Source organism: Osmia lignaria, chromosome 5 (assembly GCF_051020975.1).
Source record: "Osmia lignaria lignaria isolate PbOS001 chromosome 5, iyOsmLign1, whole genome shotgun sequence".
NCBI lineage: Eukaryota > Metazoa > Arthropoda > Insecta > Hymenoptera > Megachilidae > Osmia > Osmia lignaria.
In genome coordinates, this window is record NC_135036.1 from 6,876,774 (window position 1) to 6,895,576 (window position 18,803).

General features: G+C 34.8%; 1 protein-coding gene across 8 annotated transcripts in view; it reads left to right on the forward strand.

Moving 5' to 3' along the window:
* The window catches only part of LOC117604759 (opioid-binding protein/cell adhesion molecule homolog), a 212,436-nt gene extending 195,260 nt beyond the window's left edge, over positions 1–17,176 (forward strand). For 6 of the 8 annotated variants that reach the window (XM_076688261.1, XM_076688262.1, XM_076688265.1 and 3 more), the window contains one exon: positions 10,150–17,176. In XM_076688261.1, coding sequence (XP_076544376.1) covers positions 10,150–10,321 — 172 coding nt within the window. In that variant the 3' untranslated portion in view covers positions 10,322–17,176. Of the gene's footprint in view, positions 1–4,282; positions 4,538–4,615; positions 4,919–10,149 lie in introns of those variants that run through there. The other 2 variants (XR_013062166.1, XR_013062165.1) reach the window with 1 other exon arrangement.
* The last annotated feature ends 1,627 nt before the right edge of the window (positions 17,177–18,803 follow it).

The following is an 18,803-nucleotide window of genomic DNA, read 5'->3' on the forward strand; positions in this document are numbered from 1 at the left end:
ATAAATCCTTTTGTAACTGAAATATTCAGACCTGAAATTTTTATCTTTAATGTGATAATCCTATTCGAGTTTAAAAAACTTTTTTAATTTTTTATTTATCTAATAACAAATGTTATTCTAATGCATCGTCTAATGTCTCAAGTTCAAAGAAACAAATGCAGAGTATTTTAAACATTGGCGAACAGAAACAACGTGAACGTTAGTTCGTTTCTCTGAGAAATTTAATTAAACATTTACTTGGCCGGTCAGCTTTCAACGAAGCACTTGCATACCTTCTACACCGTACAGATTCAATTTCGTCTTTCGCTGGGAAATTAAAAACGAGCGCCACGAGAAGCTTCCAGACGTTTTATTTTAGCCTCGAAACGTTATTTGCCTGATGGTACGTGAGATCGAAAGCACTACTAAGAATCATTACTTTCTCCTCCGTCTTCCTATCTTTTTCTTTTCTTTTTTCCTTACTTCACCGAATTTCCAGTGACACGTTTCACGTTGATGCTCAAAGAAAAGTCGACGAGCTTTCAAACTTTATTTCAAACTTGTTAATTAGTGTGTCGCTGGCATCGATTTTCGTTCAAATTCGATAGAACCGTGCAACGTCGAAGACTCTCTAGAAGCGCTTCGAGCTGTGGAAAAACTCTTTAATTAAAAATACTTTCGACGTAAATGAGGAACGAAGGAAAAAAAAAAATTCATAAACGTTCTTTTCTTTCTCTCCCCCTGCCGTCTCTGTTTGAAAATCAAACTCGTTCGAGCAAGCTTATGAATTTTATTTCTATGGACGTTTTGTTCGAATGAGATATTCTGCTAAACAATATTTCGAGGACTCGTTGAACAAGAGTTGAGAATATTTTATTCATTTCATTTCACTTCGCGGTAGCACTCAATAATATGTTTAAGTAATTTTTTATGAAAATTCCGAACGATCGTTCTTGCTTAATTAACCCCTTCTTTATTAAAGTTTTCTTCTATTATATTTCTTCTAGTTTTCAATTATAATTCCATACTTAAATATAAATATCTTTTAAACTTCAAATTAAAAAAAAACACTATTCATATTAATAATAGATAATAATGTAAAATAAAGAATGTGTTAAAATCTGAGCGATCAATTGTCCTGGACAAATATGAACCTTGTGACATTGTTTCAGTTTGTACCAAGTCTGGTTAAAATCAATACGTAGGAAATTGGGTGAGCCATTTCCTGTCACGTGTAATAATTATTTTAATAAAAGGTCCTATGTAAACTAACGTTCAGAGATACATACGTACGTGTTTGTTCACGTTTGAAAGGATCGAATTAATCGTATAAAACCCGGTAACATACATATATTATTCAAATGGTGAGTATTGTACATTGAAATTCGACATTTGGCTAATTAATGACGAACGTGTTCGATTCGTTAATTGTAATTTTATCGATATTGCAAGTTTCGATATTCAAGTTTTGTTACTCGCTGACGTAGATTTGACCACGTTTTGAATGATAAACTCGATATTAATATGCGTTGCAATATTATCAGAAGTTAATATTGATTCATGGTGTACCTCAACTATCCACTATTCATTTAACTTCGCGCTAATCAATTTCTACTGTTCGTCGATTCATTAGTTGTAATGGTTTGTTTGAAGAAATTAATACGAGAAACAATCTCTGCTTCTTAGGTTAAAAATTTATTTATTTCTTTCTTTTACATTTGTATTTCTGTTCCTTATTTGTTTTCTAAGTCTACAATGTGTACACTGAAGTGTTTGACAGAATTATAATTTTCAGCACTTTATTTTATAAATTATTAAATTTTTTTCAATTTCTTGTAGCGTTTAATACTTCACAGTAAAACGTCGTAAATACATCTTGTAAGGTATTAACTTTTAAAGCTTCAATTGAAAAAGCTTCAGCCAGTTTTCTTGTAATCCACGATTGCTTAGCTACAAAGTTACATGTTGACTGAAAGGTTTCTTATTGAAAAGAAATTCTCTTTACGCCTTGCTCCTTAACTTTCTTTCATTGCATAATTGACTTCTCTTCAAAGTTAATGCCCACTTTTCTGCTTTAAAACGTGCTTCGCAACTTGTTACTCATTTCAGTGTTTCTGTAAACTGTAAATGACGAATTCGATACTTAATTAAGTACATTGCTCTAACAAGATAGGGGCCTAATATTTTAAGATTCCATGATTCCAGAATTATCAGAATTTCAAAATTTCAGATTTCTTACATTTCAGAATCCCAAAATTATAAATCTTCCAAATTTCAGAGTTTCAAAAGTACAAAATTTCAGACCTTCTAAATTCCAAAATTCTAAAATTTCGAAATTCCAAAAAGACCTGACCGACCTTAGAAGAAGGTCCAAATTACGCCCTTAATTAAGTAATGATTCATTTTATTCAAATGACAGTATTTTTATTTTTTGTATAAATAACTGCAAAGTGAATCAGGTCCAAACGAAAATATGGTAGTCAATATTAAGAACACATCTTATCAATGGCTTGGCAATAAACTATCGTCAGTTTCTTTCAATCATCTCCAGTAATATTATGATTAAATTCCATTTCCGTTAAAAGTATCCTCGGACAGAAATCCAGCTTGGAATTTTCTGACAATCCTTTCGATGGTCTCGCTGGTATCGAAGTTTCTCCGATTTCGAACGTTTCTATCATCAGTAAACTCTAGCCTCTGAAAGTGCAACAGAAACTTCCTTTTACGTCTCCTGATTTGATTGGATTACTCCACGTCGACTTTTGGTACGTGGTAAAAGAGCGGGAAAATTGTGCTCTTTGAATCTGACGTGCGATACGTGTCTAAAAGTTCAACCCCCTGACTGATATAATTCAGCCTCTTCTATATTTCCTAAATTTCATAAAACAGAATTCCTTTCTTCTTTCAACATTAAATTATATGTCATATAATGATTTTCTATTAAATTTTCTAAAAGCATTTGATACGATATTGTTCAATATCAATTTTTCCAATTCTATACCAATAACAATTCCTAAGATTTATCAATAATTTCACACTGCACCAGTTACGACACTCTAAAGGCTGCGTCTGTTGTTAAGTTTCCCGAGTTAAATTAACCCTTTAAAGTCTAATATCGATTTTCGCTCGGTCTAACGGTGAATTGTTGTGGTATACAACATGGGAGCAAACTCACATGTGATTCGACTGAAAATTGATGACGCAGTTGAGAACACGCCTCCTGGGTGTTTGCATCCATCAAGTCTCTTGGTTTCTCCAAGAAAACCTTAGTAAAATTTCCCTTTTGAACCTACGTATATTAAACCGCTCTTTCATCCAGATAAAATAGAAACAAATTTTCAATAAATTACTATAAACTGCTTGGTATTTTTCCTTCGTTTATTTGACAATGAATATTAACAATTTTCAAATAATAATAAATAAGAAATTCAATATATGGAGTACGTTTTAGCTGAGATTTTGACGCGAATACTGTCAGGATAAACGTGTCTGATTTATGGTTACTTTCATCACTGAAAACAGTGAACTAAGGCTGCTGGCTTCCCGAAATTTGATCATTTTGACGGTTCGCGTAACCATCCATCCAGAAATGCGCCTCATCACTGGAGATGATGGTATTCAACATCAAAGCTTTCTCTCTTCGTCGATCATTGAACAGATTCTATTCGCAAACTCCTCTCGTCTTGACGCGGCTTCTTCGCTCAAAGGTCGGGCAAGTTGGATCTTGTACGGAAACATCTGCACATCTATTCTTGCGATGCGCCATACCGATGCCGGACTAACCTCCATTTCCTGAGCAAGTCTCCCGTCAAAGTTCCAGCCTCTTGCTTCAGAATACCGTGGCTGCTTCAATGTTCCCTTGTGTCCTTGCCGTTTTCTGTTTTGCGGCCATTAAAACCGCGTCGTCAGCGACACTACTAAATTCCGGCGGTCTCTTCAATGCTGAATGGAATCACGGTGCTTGAACGCGCTGTAGCCGACTTTCTTCGTAGTTTCCTGGAATTTTAGTCACTTAGGAATCAAGTTTTAATCCATGAATTCCTTAATTCAGGTGAATTTCTGAATTTTTTATCTTTCTTGTATTTGGGATATATGGGAATTTGGTAATTTAGTAAATTAGATTTAGAAATTTGGGAATTTTTAGGCTCTAAAATTTGGGTATTTGGGAATTTTAGGATTTTAGGATTTAGGAATTTGGTAATTTAGAAATTTCGGTATTTGGGAATTTGAAAATTTTTGAATTTGTGAACTTTAAAATCTTAAAATTTTAGAATATTAAGGAGGCCAATTACCCATTTTGTAGGTTTTCTCCGGTCCTTACACAGCTATATCAGTGCAGAAAATAATTGTTAAAACCGTGCATTGAACAGCGTGCATACATACATGCCACAGTAGTGCAAGTGGAATAGGTAGACGACAACCGCAACATACGCAGGAACGTGAACTTGGCACCAAAAGGAAACCGACACTATGTACAACATCGGCGTAGCGGCATTAAAACGAAGTATAAACTGTTAGTCGACACGCTACGGTTCCCGATACACACAGTGAACGTTACGTAAGTCTCGGTTACTTAACCTACACCAGAAACACTTTCTCTCGATTTCCAATCTGATTAATGCCTTTGAATGTGTAGTTCGTACAGTCGTGTGCATTTTCTCGGTGAAGAACTGCGATGCAGTGACTGCAGATACAAAAAGACTGGACATCCCTTTGTTCTCGAGGGGTCATGATTTTGGAGTCCCAGACACCCCCAACCACAGTTAAGTCTGCATGTATAGAAAACAGTCGGTGGACAATCGTGCCTGTTTTACCAGTCATTCTTTCACCGCTCCTTTCACTGACAACAGGAAAGACACCATTTAAACTCCCTCTGACTCTATTTTTTATAAATTAATTAAAACTAGTACAAGATTGAAACATTATTAAAATAATTGTAAACCAAACTTGTATTCATTTCATAAGCTTTGGTAAATAAATCATTTTATAAAAGCAGCTGAGTTAATTACTTCTCAATGTGAGAAATATAACCTAGAACGAGGTGCAACTTCCTCAGTCTTGTAGCAACCACCGAGGGGTGCGGATCAACCTGCTAAACACATATACTACTAATTTCCTTTCGAGGTTCATTTCAATTATTTTATTTACTCCTTTCTCTTATTAAATAAGCTCATCAAAGAGGAATAAAATTTATCCCTCTTCAGGTCGTCGGTTGACCATCCCTTTTATTTATTATTTTATCTTTCCCTATGGGGTCGGCTCACGTTTCCAGTTATTTATTATTTTATCCCTCTTTATGGGCGTCGCGGGGACCACCCTTCCCAGTTACTTATTATTCCATTCCCCTCTATGGACCAAGGCCTCCCATGGTAGTTGTTTATTTTTTCACTCTTTTCATGGGCCTTGCTGGGACTACCCCTAAATTAGTGTATTCCCTTATCTCTTGTATTCCTTTATCCCTTATATCTCCGCTTGCCTTACATCTCCGCATGCCTTACATCTCCGCATCCATTAGATCTCAGTATCCCTTACATCACTGCATCCCTTACATCGTCGCATCCCTTACATCTTCGCATCCCTTACACATCCGTATCCCTTACATCTCCGCATCCCTTACGTCTCAGCATCCCTTACATCCTTGATTTCTTTATATCTCTGCATCTCTGACATCCTTGAAATAAAATTCGCATAATTTTTTACCGCCAGCGCCCTCTAGCGGCAAAAATGTGAACTAAAATTTCGATGTCGAATCAGCGCCATCTGGTTTCGGAAAAAGGAACTAAACCATGCACCAATTTTGGCCCTCTGGCGGCAAAAATGTGAACTAAAATTTCGATGTCGAATCAGCGCCATCTGGTTTCGGAAAAAGGAACTAAACCTTGCACAAATTTTGGCCCTCTAGCGGCAAAAATGTGAACTAAAATTTCGATGTCGAATCAGCGCCATCTGGTTTCGGAAAAAGGAACTAAACCTTGCACCAATTTTGGCCCTCTGGCGGCAAAAATGTGAACTAAAATTTCGATGTCGAATCAGCGCCATCTGGTTTCGGAAAAAGGAACTAAACCTTGCACAAATTTTGGCCCTCTAGCGGCAAAAATGTGAACTAAAATTTCGATGTCGAATCAGCGCCATCTGGTTTCGGAAAAAGGAACTAAACCTTGCACCAATTTTGGCCCTCTGGCGGCAAAAATGTGAACTAAAATTTCGATGTCGAATCAGCGCCATCTGGTTTCGGTAAAAGGAACTAAACCTTGCACAAATTTTGGCCCTCTAGCGGCAAAAATGTGAACTAAAATCTCGGCCTCGGATCAGTGCCCTCTGGCAGCGAAAATTGGAACTAAATTTTGCATGATTTTTCTCTCTGTGATGCAGGGATGTAAGGGATACGGAGATGTAAGGGATGTGGGGATGTAAGGGATGTGAAGATGTAATGGATGTGGAGATGTAAGGGATGTGGATATGTAAGGGATGTGGAGATGTAAGGGATGAGGAGATGTAAGGGATGTGGAGATGTAAGAGATGTGGAGATGTAAGGGATGCGGAGATGTAAGCGATGCGGAGATGTAAGGGATGCGGAGATATAGGGGCTGCAGGAGTGTAAGGGATGCGGAGATACAGGGGCTGCAGGAGTGTAAGGAATGCGCGGATAAGAGATCCAGGAATATGAGGGATGCAGAGATATAAGAGATGAAGTGATGCAAGGGATAAGGGAATACACTAATTTAGGTGTAGTCCTAGCAAGGCCCATGAGAAGAGAGAAAAAATAAACAACTGGCAAAGTCTTGAGACAAAAACTCTTGTTCCTTAAGTGTCTATACCTAACTCTAATATGTGTATTAGAAAGTTCACGCTTAAAAATGTAAAAGACGGATAAAGGAAACTTTTATTGTTCATGAATTTATATAATACAATGAAAATTCTATAAATCTATTTTAGAAAAATATAAAAATTTCAAAGAATTTTGTTACAGACGACTCTAAAATTAAAACTGATAGTGGATACAAGAATTATTATATTATTAAACACTGCATTTATATTTACAACAGAAGCATGTACTATTTAAAGTAATAAAGAAAGACATTAATCTTTTGTAGACAGAACGCCCTGTGGTCAGTCTCTGCCAAGTAGTATAATGGCGTTATGGTCAGACGGTCTTTTCACGTCAAGTAGAAGCTATCAATCAATGACGCGACACATGATGTATAACACGCTTTAATTATCATTATTCAGAGTATAATCCTTTATTTTCCAGTTTAAAAAAGACAGATACTGCTTAGAAATTCATAATACCAATCACCAATTACCTCCACGTGTCAGTACATAATTAAAGTTTCAACACCTCTTACTACTCTTACTCTAAAATTAAAATATATTTCTAAATAAAATAAAATTTTCGATATATTTCATTTCACGGTTGTTGAATAATAAATCTGCATCCTTGATTACAAAATATAACAGCTACTTTAAATTTTACAATTAGTTTTGTTAACAATTCTTACACGTCTAGCGGAAAGGAAAGACGAATCTTCACGTGCGTTCGAACACGTGACACTCCATAAAATATTTCCAACGAGTCGAGTTGAGATGTGTTTCTAAATTCAACCGAGACGAGAAGCGTGTTGCGTCGAGTCCTGCTACCAGCCAAGTACCGAGAAGTTTTTCGTCCCTTGAAAAGAGACTTCAGACCAACCGAGCCGGGGATTTCCAAATTACGGTGGACTCTAATTTAACGAGATTCTTTGTGCTGAACTGGTGCACGAAAATACACAGAACCCATTGCCTTTTAATGGCTGCAAGTGTGAAAAGCACTGAGTTAAATGGAAATTTTGCGGCGTGTACACATACCATCGCACGGATACGAAACTTGTTTTAAAACAATGATTAAAAAGTTCATTTTCTACAAATTGGAACAGAGAAAATTATTAGTAGTAACGAGACGTTTCGATGTTTTCTTATTTTCAATAATGCAAAATCCTTTATTTCAGAAGACAAAGTATCGATTTGCTGCAATCAAAGGGTCAGAATTGATTTAACGTACGTCAATAGTAAGAATGGACGGTCCGGGTAACCGATACGTTCGCAGTGGCAGAAATTCGACGTTATTCCGCAGCTGCGGTCGGCTACTTTTTCTCCGTGAATGTTGATGGTCGTTTTCACTGAAAAATGACTGCTTCTTGCAGCGCACCGTTGTTTGTCGAATTGCACGCCATAAATTAACCCCAATAGTAGCGGCATGCCGTGAGAAAAAATACGTTCGACCCAAGAAACACGAACAGTAAAACCATAGGACTGCTCGACGAAGAAATTCATTAAACGAAACAATAGAAAATTTATTGCCTCTTGAATTTTCTATTTGACATCTCTATCTACCATTCGTTTCATAAACTCGTCAATATTTTACAAATTAATTAATTAATATTCACTGCATATATGAACAGTATCGAGCATAGAGTAACGAAAGCAGTTATTTTTAAAAATTTTTCTTTACATCAAAATTTAAATTGAAATATATATAGAAAGTCAAGGATCAATTATTTCCTTTTAATTACTAATTTTATTACAATGTTGAACGGTTGATTATCACCGAAATGGGAAATGGTTTTCGGATATTCAAGAATGCGAGAATCGTCGCATTTGTAGTCTGAAAATTCGATTCCATGTAATATGTACAATGTCCAGTAATTGCTTTCGACTTGTTCTCTATAACAAGGTGGTTCGCAAACTATTCGACGAAAATGTTCGTACTCCTCGCGAAAGTGGAACGCAGTCGTTCTCAAATTGATAACGTGCACGCGCAGATCGGTGTACAGGGTGCTCTTAGGTGCTCCTATATTTGTCATCCCGGACAATCCAGTCGGTTTATTCCCTGGTAGCCGATTTTCTCTGCATTCTGCGCCATCCTAGTGCATTTAACGGGCAAGAATGCACGCGTGACAGAAATGCCGTCGCTTCGCCTGAGGCGGTGCAAGTATAAACCGAGGTACACACGTGAATACGAGCTGCGAAAGGAGAGGATGAACTGGGAGTGCTGTTCAAGAATAGACTCGGCCACTGTTTAATGAAAGTTTCTTTAATGAATACATATTACATTTGTACAGAATATTATATAAGTGATGGTACAATTGAAAAATAAATTGTAAAAAGACCTTAAGAATTCATTGAAATATTATTTATTATTCAAGATCAAACTAAACAATATATATTAATACTATAACTACTGACGTGTGATGTACATTTATTTTAAAGGTGAAAATAATATAGAAAATTAAATAGATGGAAGATGAAACATAATTTAATAGATACATCCAACAAAATACCTTGATAAGATTTGTAATTTAAAATAAGGAACCTGAAACCAGTCATTCTGACTAGTTTGGTAATTCTACTGTTAAAAATATTAATAATATATTTATATTCAAGAATAGACTCGGCCACTGTTTAATGAAAGTTTCTGTAATGAATACGTATTAAATTTGTACAGAATATTATATAAGTGATGGTACAATTGAAAAATAGAAGGTAAAAAGATCTTAAAAATTCATTGAAATATTATTTTTTATTTAAGATAAAACTAAACAATGTATATTAATACTATAACTACTGACGTTTGATGCACATTTATTTTAAAGTTGAAAATAATATAGAAAATTAAATAGATGGAGGATGAAACATAATTCAATACATACATCCAAAAAAATAGCTTGATAAGATTTGTAATTTAAAATAAGAAACTGGTTTGATAATTCTAGTGCTAAAAATATTAATAATACATTCATGTAATCATTTTTATTAAATTTAAAACTTTGAATCTCTATACCATGAGTATTATTTTATAATACTTTTATGTCATGAAATCAGATTAGATCTTCTCCCTCTGAAAATCGTCCAAAAGGTTGGGTCAGCTGATCTTAGCTATGATACAACCTAACATTAAAGAATATCCATCATACCCGTTACACTAGCCATTCGGCACCTTCAATATCTGCAGATATAAACGCACCTTTAAATTTCAAACAGCCTAATTACAACTTCATACACTCGTTTATGACTGAACATAACCGAGTAGCAACGTTTCGCACGATATTAACATTGATGTAAGATTACCGTGACGGTTTCTACGGCGGCCGGTTTAATTCCCGGGATAATTTTCTTCCTTATTGCATGTTACAGGAGAGCATCCAGCGGCGATGCAACACGGAAACTCGAGCAACAGCGGTGCAGCGACGAGGACGCTCGCGTTGCTCCTGTTGCTTCTGCACGCCGGTTCGTTCGCGAGGTGACTGGTCGATCACGGTGCCATGCAATAAAAACGAAACCGAACCGCCGTTTCTCCTTTACGTAATCGGACAAAGGCAAAGGAGCGTGGTAGGAGGGATGAAGCGAAGAAGCAAGTCGAAGGAAGGAAACTGCCAGCATCGACCACCCTGTGCCCCAACATCGTTCCGAATCTTGCTTTCAAAGAGAGCAGAGAGACCCAGTGATCATCAAAGAGACTCCTAAAAAAGAATAAGAAAAAATAAAATGAAAAGAACACTCGAGACTGATGAGGTCGCTGCTTTTACTGTTTCATTGATATCCACGATCATTTTTAGCCGATAAATCGCCTGCGAATCGAGTATAATAAATCTACACTGTGTCCTAATAGCAATCGGTTGTTTCGAGGCGATCACCAGTGACAAAACTGTTCCTTTTGTTTTCTTTTCATCGAGGTGCGCCGTTCCCTACAAAGACTGGCGAACGTGAACCTTACCGTTTCTATGAAGATAGGGGAGACGAGTCGATGGAACTCTTGTGAAGAGAACTCGACGACATGTAAATGGGTGTTTAGTATGATACAAGTTGGACTCGCTGCGATCCAACCGAGACGCTTAGCGTCCATGATAATAAGGATCTGTGCAGCTGGTACTCGCGATCAAACGGGGCGAACCGGAATCTCTGCCAAGTTGGGCGAACGCCATGTTTTTGGGTAACCTTTCTTGCTGATGTTTTACGAAACGAGAGAGAACTAAATGGCGATTTAAGGAACACGAGAGACAGTGTCAAGGAGCTCTTTAGGTGAATGATACCCAATAGACAGGACATTTATCTTGGCTCTCTTCTGAATCACCGCTAAGTTTCTTGTTGAATTTGTAAAGGCGTTTGTTCCGATGGAGAGATTTTAGGATTATTTAGAAGAAATTTCGTTCTCTTTAGTATTTAGAATTCATTTGAAAAGAAAATTAATTAAAATTACCTGCTAGGCCAAGTAGATTTCATTTTATATTTTGACTACCGGATGGCGGACCATGGAGAGAGCCCCGATTTGATATTTTCATTTTCTAAATTTTATACTGTTTTATACTGAAGTTTTATATTAAGAATCATTAAGTATGCTTCAGTTGAAGAACTAATTAAGACAGGGGCCAATAATTGACGGTATGAATCATACACCCTAATAATTTTTAAATCGCCATTCGGATCACGCGATCGACAAGTAGCTCGTTGTAGGAAAATGTTATTTCTGGTTAACAACGAGTAGCAGAGAATTTAAATCTTCGCTCGGGAAGCATTGTTGCGATAAAGGCAGTCTTTCATGAGCGCTACTTGTTCCGTGACAATTCCACATGCAGCCGCAATAATTTTCGCGATCAAACGGCATGCTGCACCACCCCGGTTAATAGTATCGTCTGACAGTGACAAACGAGCCACCTACGAAAGGACCAGAGAAATTAATAGGTGTTGGTTTGCTGGTTTCTCTTCGTTGCTTCAGCGAGCTTTGTGCCAGAGACAAGGAACTTTTTCCGGGAATCAATTTGACGTTTAAGAAAATCCACCAACGACGATTTTTGCTCGTTCAACTCGCAAAAATTCTGCGCGAAATACGCTCGCGACATTGGCGAAACGACAGAATGTTCCATGAATAATGAGGACTATTCGCAACCCTCTGTTGTACATTTTTGTGCTTCGAATCGATTCGAATTTTATTGGAATCTTAAGGTTTTGAAATTTTGTTACTTCTGATATTTAGAGCCTTTGCAAATATTTATAGGTGCTTGGATATTAAAATTATCACGAAAGAGAATATTCACACAATTTCAATGAAGCTTATTTGTTGATAAGATGATAAAAATGACAGGTGACCCTTGAAAAAATTACAGGTAACTTGGGATAACACGGTACTTGAATTACACGAAGTCTCGAACAGCGTGGTAAAAATGACAACCCTTGAATAATACGGTGCTTGAGCTGCATGAAGTTGGAATACCTCAGTCACTTAATGAAAGAGTACAGCTTACAATTACTCTTACGAAGAAGTCTACTTAGGTTGTTGAATATATGGAAGCATTTCCTGATTTTTTTAATTTACTAAATTCTATAAATGTTCATAATTTATCTTGGATTTTCAATAAAATTTATTTTGAAAGATTGCTAAAAGACAAATGTAATTTGCACTTCTGAATCACCAATAATTATTTTATTATTGTACAAGTTATTTATATGCAGTAGAAAAAGATTTGTAGTTTTTAACAAAAATTTGATACGTTGTTTCAAAATTGTATAAATATCCGAAAGGGTGAAAACAGAAAATATTTTCAACATGGGATCATTCAAACAATCAGAGCTCCTCTGCGTTTCATTTTCCCAGCTTGCTGAAGCGTATAATTTTCCTGGGGTTGGTTAGAAAAAAGAAGTGTCAGTGAAAAATAGAAATGAATTCCATTTCACTCGTTCGTTTAAACATTCCTCGAATATCGGAGTTCTAACTGGTGCACATTAGTTCTTGCTCGAAATCACTGAATTCCGAAATGTTACCCGAAATCGAGCTCACCGCTGCAGATCCTTAATGTCGGATCGACATACGAGGCCATCACATATCCGTGTACGTATAATAAAATTGATAAGTCGTAGAATTAGGAACGATATACATACTCGAGACACGTGGAAGAATAGAAAACTCTTTCACGAGCCACGAGCTTGTCGTAGTTTTCAATCTAAAATTCCTCGAATCCATGATTGGACAGAAACGAAGCGATATTTCGAATAAGAGGTTCGAAAATTCTAATCTCATTGCGTTTCCATAAATATAGATCATTTTGAGAGATAATCGATGATCTTGAATACACAAAATAATTGACAGAATGTGATTGATAATAAGGTGACAATTTTTTAAAATTATTTGTAGAATATTTGGAAGATGTAAATTCTTAATTTTCTAATTTTCTAATTTTCTGATTTCAAAATTTTTAAATTATAATTTTATTTTTCAAAGAAAGCCTTCTATTTTAATTACGAAATTAATTTTAAATTAAACACACTTCTTTCCTTTAAAATCTACATAATTTTGCATACATTAAAGTAGAATATAGATCAGGTATCACTCTACAAGAAAGGAGAATGACTTTGTGTTTTCCATAATTTTGTTTGCAAAGTTTACACCGCGTCTAGGAAACTTCGAGGACGCTCAATCCTTAAATCTGTCCTCGAGTACCTTGATATTCTCGGACATTTTTTTACTCACCAACAGTGTTTGTAACTTTCCAAAGCCATCAGCTTGTCGAATCGCTGAAGGATATTTCAGACGAACGGCCCATAGAGTGTTATGCAATGAAATAAACTGTCCATCTGGCATCGAGGAAACTCTGCTTCAACGTGTATCGACGTTTCTTGATGCGTTTATACTGGAACTTCGATCTCACAGCCATCCAAATGAACAGGTCGAAGAGGTTTAACTGATCGATTTCGAATGAACGAGCCCTTTGTAAACACGAGATCAAAGCAAACTGTTAATTACCCGTTAAATTTCCGCACAAGGACGATTAATTACGAATCCTGTTAAGAATTTAATAAGGTTACGTTCCCGTTTGATGTTACGTTTATGGATTGAAGATATGGTACACGGATTTGATTCAGGTTAATCGTTATTAAAATTAGAAAGAAATTCTAATTATTATTCTGTTTGTAATTAAGCTGAAGAGCAGAGATGTGGGAGGAAATAAAAATTTCGAGGACCCAATACTCGGATCGGGTTAAGAATTATTTTGGATGCCTTGAGGAATTTGGAGAACTGTATTTTGGGATGAACTTTGTTGAATATAACGACAAATATAAAATACAAGTACTATGATTATCAGAATAATTTTATGTATGTTTAATATTAATTATTCGTATAATTTATATATAACAAGCTCTTCTTTTATTCATATCGATTTTGATACTTCAATTTCTGTCAACGTTTCGTGTAAACGAAAATGTTGAATGTAGTTCGTAATTGGTACAGTGAACACGTAAAGTTACGTGATCAGTTTGAATATTGACGAACGTAAATATCCACGATTGATTGAATGCTATTGCACGAAGGAGCAATAAAATCACAGTGATTTTACAAATAAAATAGATTCAATTACTATTTTCTCGGTTCTAGATATATAAAATACACAAAGCTTGTTATTTGACAGAGTGGAATTCAATTTTGACTTTCAACATTGTGCCAGTTTTCTTTACCTTATTTTTAAATACTAATTGCAATGGAGAAATTAATGAATTTTCAGATAAAATAATAATCTTTGAAAATTTCTAATCTCTTGTTAAGAGTAAAATAGAAATTAAAATTTTGAGAGTCAAAATTCCATCAAATTTTCAGTCAAATCGTCCCAATTGTTATTAGAAAATGAAATAAAATGAGCAGACGAAGTTACCAGTATAAATGTACGAATTTCAATTCACACGTGAAGCAGAAAAGTGTCGATCAAGCATTGTTAAGTAACTGTAAAAAATATTGCAACTTGAAGTAAGGATTATGTCAAGAAACACACGTGAAAAGAACTCTGTTCATCGTAGACCGATAGATTGATATTTAAAGAAATTAAGAATTAAAAAAGCAAGAATTTCTCTGGCGAACGACGAGATTATTGAAAAAAAACTAAACACACCTGAAGATCTATTTAATTTCGAAAAATGATGCACGATTGTATCTCTGCGAGACCGAATCATCCCATAAAACAAAGGGACGTTCGATCGATGTATCTGTTAAATAATTATCGTTTAAGCTCTAAATGATTCGAACATCGTATCCGTACTGATTATACTCATGTATACGTTTCCATAGAACATTGATAATAAACCGATCGTGACAAATTACAACCGATATCTTTGTTTCCTATACAATATTTTTTTGCTAGTATAAAATCATTTGTTATGCTATTTTTTGAATCAGAAACTCAATAATCCAGTAATTAATATCCATGAACGATTTTTTATTATTGAAGACTTCTTTCATTCGCCAAAAGCAGTGATTACAAATTAATTAAAATGATTCTACACTTTACTCTTTAATAGTTTAATACTCGATTTTTGGAAATACCTTTTATTTATTTTTAAAATTTCCCACTTTCTAGAGAATCTATATCATATTATAATTTTTAATTTGTCACATACCTTTCGTTATAGTTGTAAAAATTAATAGCATATTAATAGAGAATAAATAGCAGAGAACTATTTACAGTAATTAATTTACAATTCCATCAAGGCATAATAAAACATAAAAATTTTTCAAAAAGAAATCAGTCTCTGGTAGCTTTCCCCAAATGGACATTTGGTGTTTAAATTTTCCATTTTATTTCGTCAAATCACCTAAAGTAAAAATAGAACACGGGTGAATTTCGAAAGCTATTAAAAACAATTTATAATTTAAAGTCATTATTATCCAGTTTCCAGGCCGCTTTTATTTCACAGTAACAAGCGACACGGCAAACATGACAGGAAACGTTTGGAAATGATGGACGTGAACGATAAACGGTCTAATTTGTCCACGTTTTTTTTACACAGACACGACAAATTACCTACAGGACAGACCGTATCGTCATTTCAGGGTACCGACACATCCGTTGGTACAGTGTAAATATTTAACCGAACGTGAAAGCTACAGAGAGAGAAAAGTAAAAATTGCACGAGTCAATTACCTTGTTACTCGAACGAACGAGGCATGTTTCGTTGATATCCAACCGTTCCCAGGCACATATTCGAATTCATCGAACCAGAGAGCTGTGATACGATAACGCTTCACTTTGCTTGCTAAATGGATTTATGATCGAAAAGATTTTTCTATCAACGACAAAGATTCGCTTGTATTATCAGAACTTATGGGAAATTCGATGGTTCCTTGTGTTGCTGGAGTGAAACGTAACGATAAACTTTATTCATCAAAATGAACTCGATTGCATTCGACAAACTTCTTCAATTTAAAAATTTTTTAATTAAATTATTGTATAATAAAACTATAGAACTTTGTTGCATTCGTTTATCATAAATAATAATTTCGAACCAGATTTGAATAGAATTGCATGATTATTTAGAATCACTATTAAAAATATTAATAAGAAATATTTTTAAGGAAAAATTAACAAGGAAGGGTTAATACTATATAATTTTTGATGTTGAGTTAAATTGACAGAGGAAAATATCTGAAGAAATAAATACATCAATAATTGAAATGAATTAATGATCCTGAATCAGTACTTAATCTTTGCTGCCTTTTATGTCATTTCAAGAAACGATTTTATATTAAACAATACTGTTTGCGAAGGAACGATATATGGGCAATATTTTTCTAAAAGTATCAAATAACTGGCCAGTTCTATACTGGTGCTTTAAAAGCTATTCGATACGAAAGAACCTTTTAGAGAACTAACATCGATATTGCTGACTGCATGGTTTCCATCACTGGTTTTACGAAAAATGGATTATCAAATAAAAGAATGACTAATATTGCATAGAATAAATCAAGAGTGTGGTTTTCCTAAAAAAGATCAGATTTTCCAGTTATATTCAGGCGAAGAATATTGTTGAATTTAATTTAAAATTGTCTTTTATTTGAATTCTTCAATGTGAAAACGATGAGATAATCAGTTCGATAAGATTCGTTCATTGAATTTAATGATTTGTTCGTCAAAGAAATTTCCAATCATTCAAGAGAAGAGCATCGTAATTTTTAAACACAAACACGAGCTAATTAAACGACTGGTAGCGAGTAAGTTAATCGAACTTATAACAAGATCAATTATATTGTTAACAAATAGTAAACGTACACTTAGTAACACTGAATAAGGATGTTACACTTCGAAATACTATTAATGTATATACACGTATTAATAATACTAATTTATCGTTTATGTTGAATCCAATTGTACCAGAATTCGTAAGACAATTAAAGAATAATGATTATTTGTGGGAAATGTGTGATTTTGAGTTTGTTTTCTACCTTTCCCCTAAATATATAAAAGGGTTTAGAATAGAAAAAGAACTTCAGATTTAAATATTATATCATCTTTGCATTATGATTATTTATTGCAAACATTATTTCACTTGAACACATAATCTATTACCCTTGTGCAGCTAAGAATATTTACTTTGATGTAGAATTTACACAGACTTATCAATATCTAAGTATTTGGTAGGGTAATAATTAACACGTTGGATTTATTAAAGACAAAGGGTGTACTTAATTAAAAATCAACTCTAATTAGCTTTAATATTGTAGAATTCTGATATTTATTATTTTGCTGAACTGAAGGGTACTTTTGAGGTTAGTTTGACGCCATTTTGATTTCTATCTGTAATCTGATTGGTCTGTATGAAGAGGCATCAAAATGGCGCCGAAAAAACTAACCTAACTTAACTATATTAGTATTCTAATGAATCCTGGAAATCCAGCACATCCTGAATTTTTATGTACAGACAAGAAAATGATCTTCGAAGGAGAAGCAATGACCAAACATTTACGATGCTAGATCAGCTTCCTTGGACGTGCTAAATTGATCCTAATCTTATTGTTGTAAGCCGGAGCTTAAGTTGAAACTATTTTCATCGGCTCTGGATAGCCGATCGGTGACACGAGCAAGAAGCAGCGAATTTGCTTAAGTGCCACTAAGTAGAGGCCCAAGGTATGAGGAATGAGGTTGTATCTATCGAGGATACAGGTGAATGGGCAATACAGCGATACGGTTTGTGTACCGAAACGTGCTTATACAGGTATCTAGAGTACTGTTTATCGACACTCACGAGAGGCTAGATCGTGACTCCCAAGACTAACAGAGATGCAAATGAGTATCCTATATCACATCGAGGATGCGTTCATAGACAATGAACCGACGTCCGGGCGTCGTTGTCCTAGGGAGATTACATAAGATCTAAACCTACCCATTGTGTAAAATAAATTTTTTGGAGAACTAAGAAACTCTGATATTCGCAGATAGAAAATTTATATCACAAATAAATAGAACAATTTATATGATCCTTTATTAATTATAATTCAATTAAATAGCAGTAAAATTTTCATTATAAAATAATACACTTCAGCATATTTTTGTAAGAAAATATGAAAATGTATATTTCCATAAATATTCAGAGTCTATTATTACGTTGAATACCGTAGGGGTTGCAGCTGGCCATTCCAGCAAATTAGATAATTATAATAAAAGAAAAATATTGTTACTATTATAAAGTATGCAAGGTAGCAAATTGAAATTTAAAAATTAACTACCCCTATTCTTAATACACATGCCTTATACCATATGGATGAAAAAATTCAAAGATTCTAATGAAATTAAACAGTACCAAAAGAATCTTGTTAGAAAGTATTAAACGACATCATAATAGTAAGTAGCATCGACTATTATCAGTTTGCGGATCCTTGCTGTACAAATGTAACGCTTAATTTAAATCTGATTGCGATTTAATCGTGGCCCGAATCTAATGTTCTTTTAATTGAATCCGCAGTTAACCTCTACTTTATCACTGGTACTAATTTCAACGGTATCCTCGCCACGATTCAAACCGCGGTTAAAGCT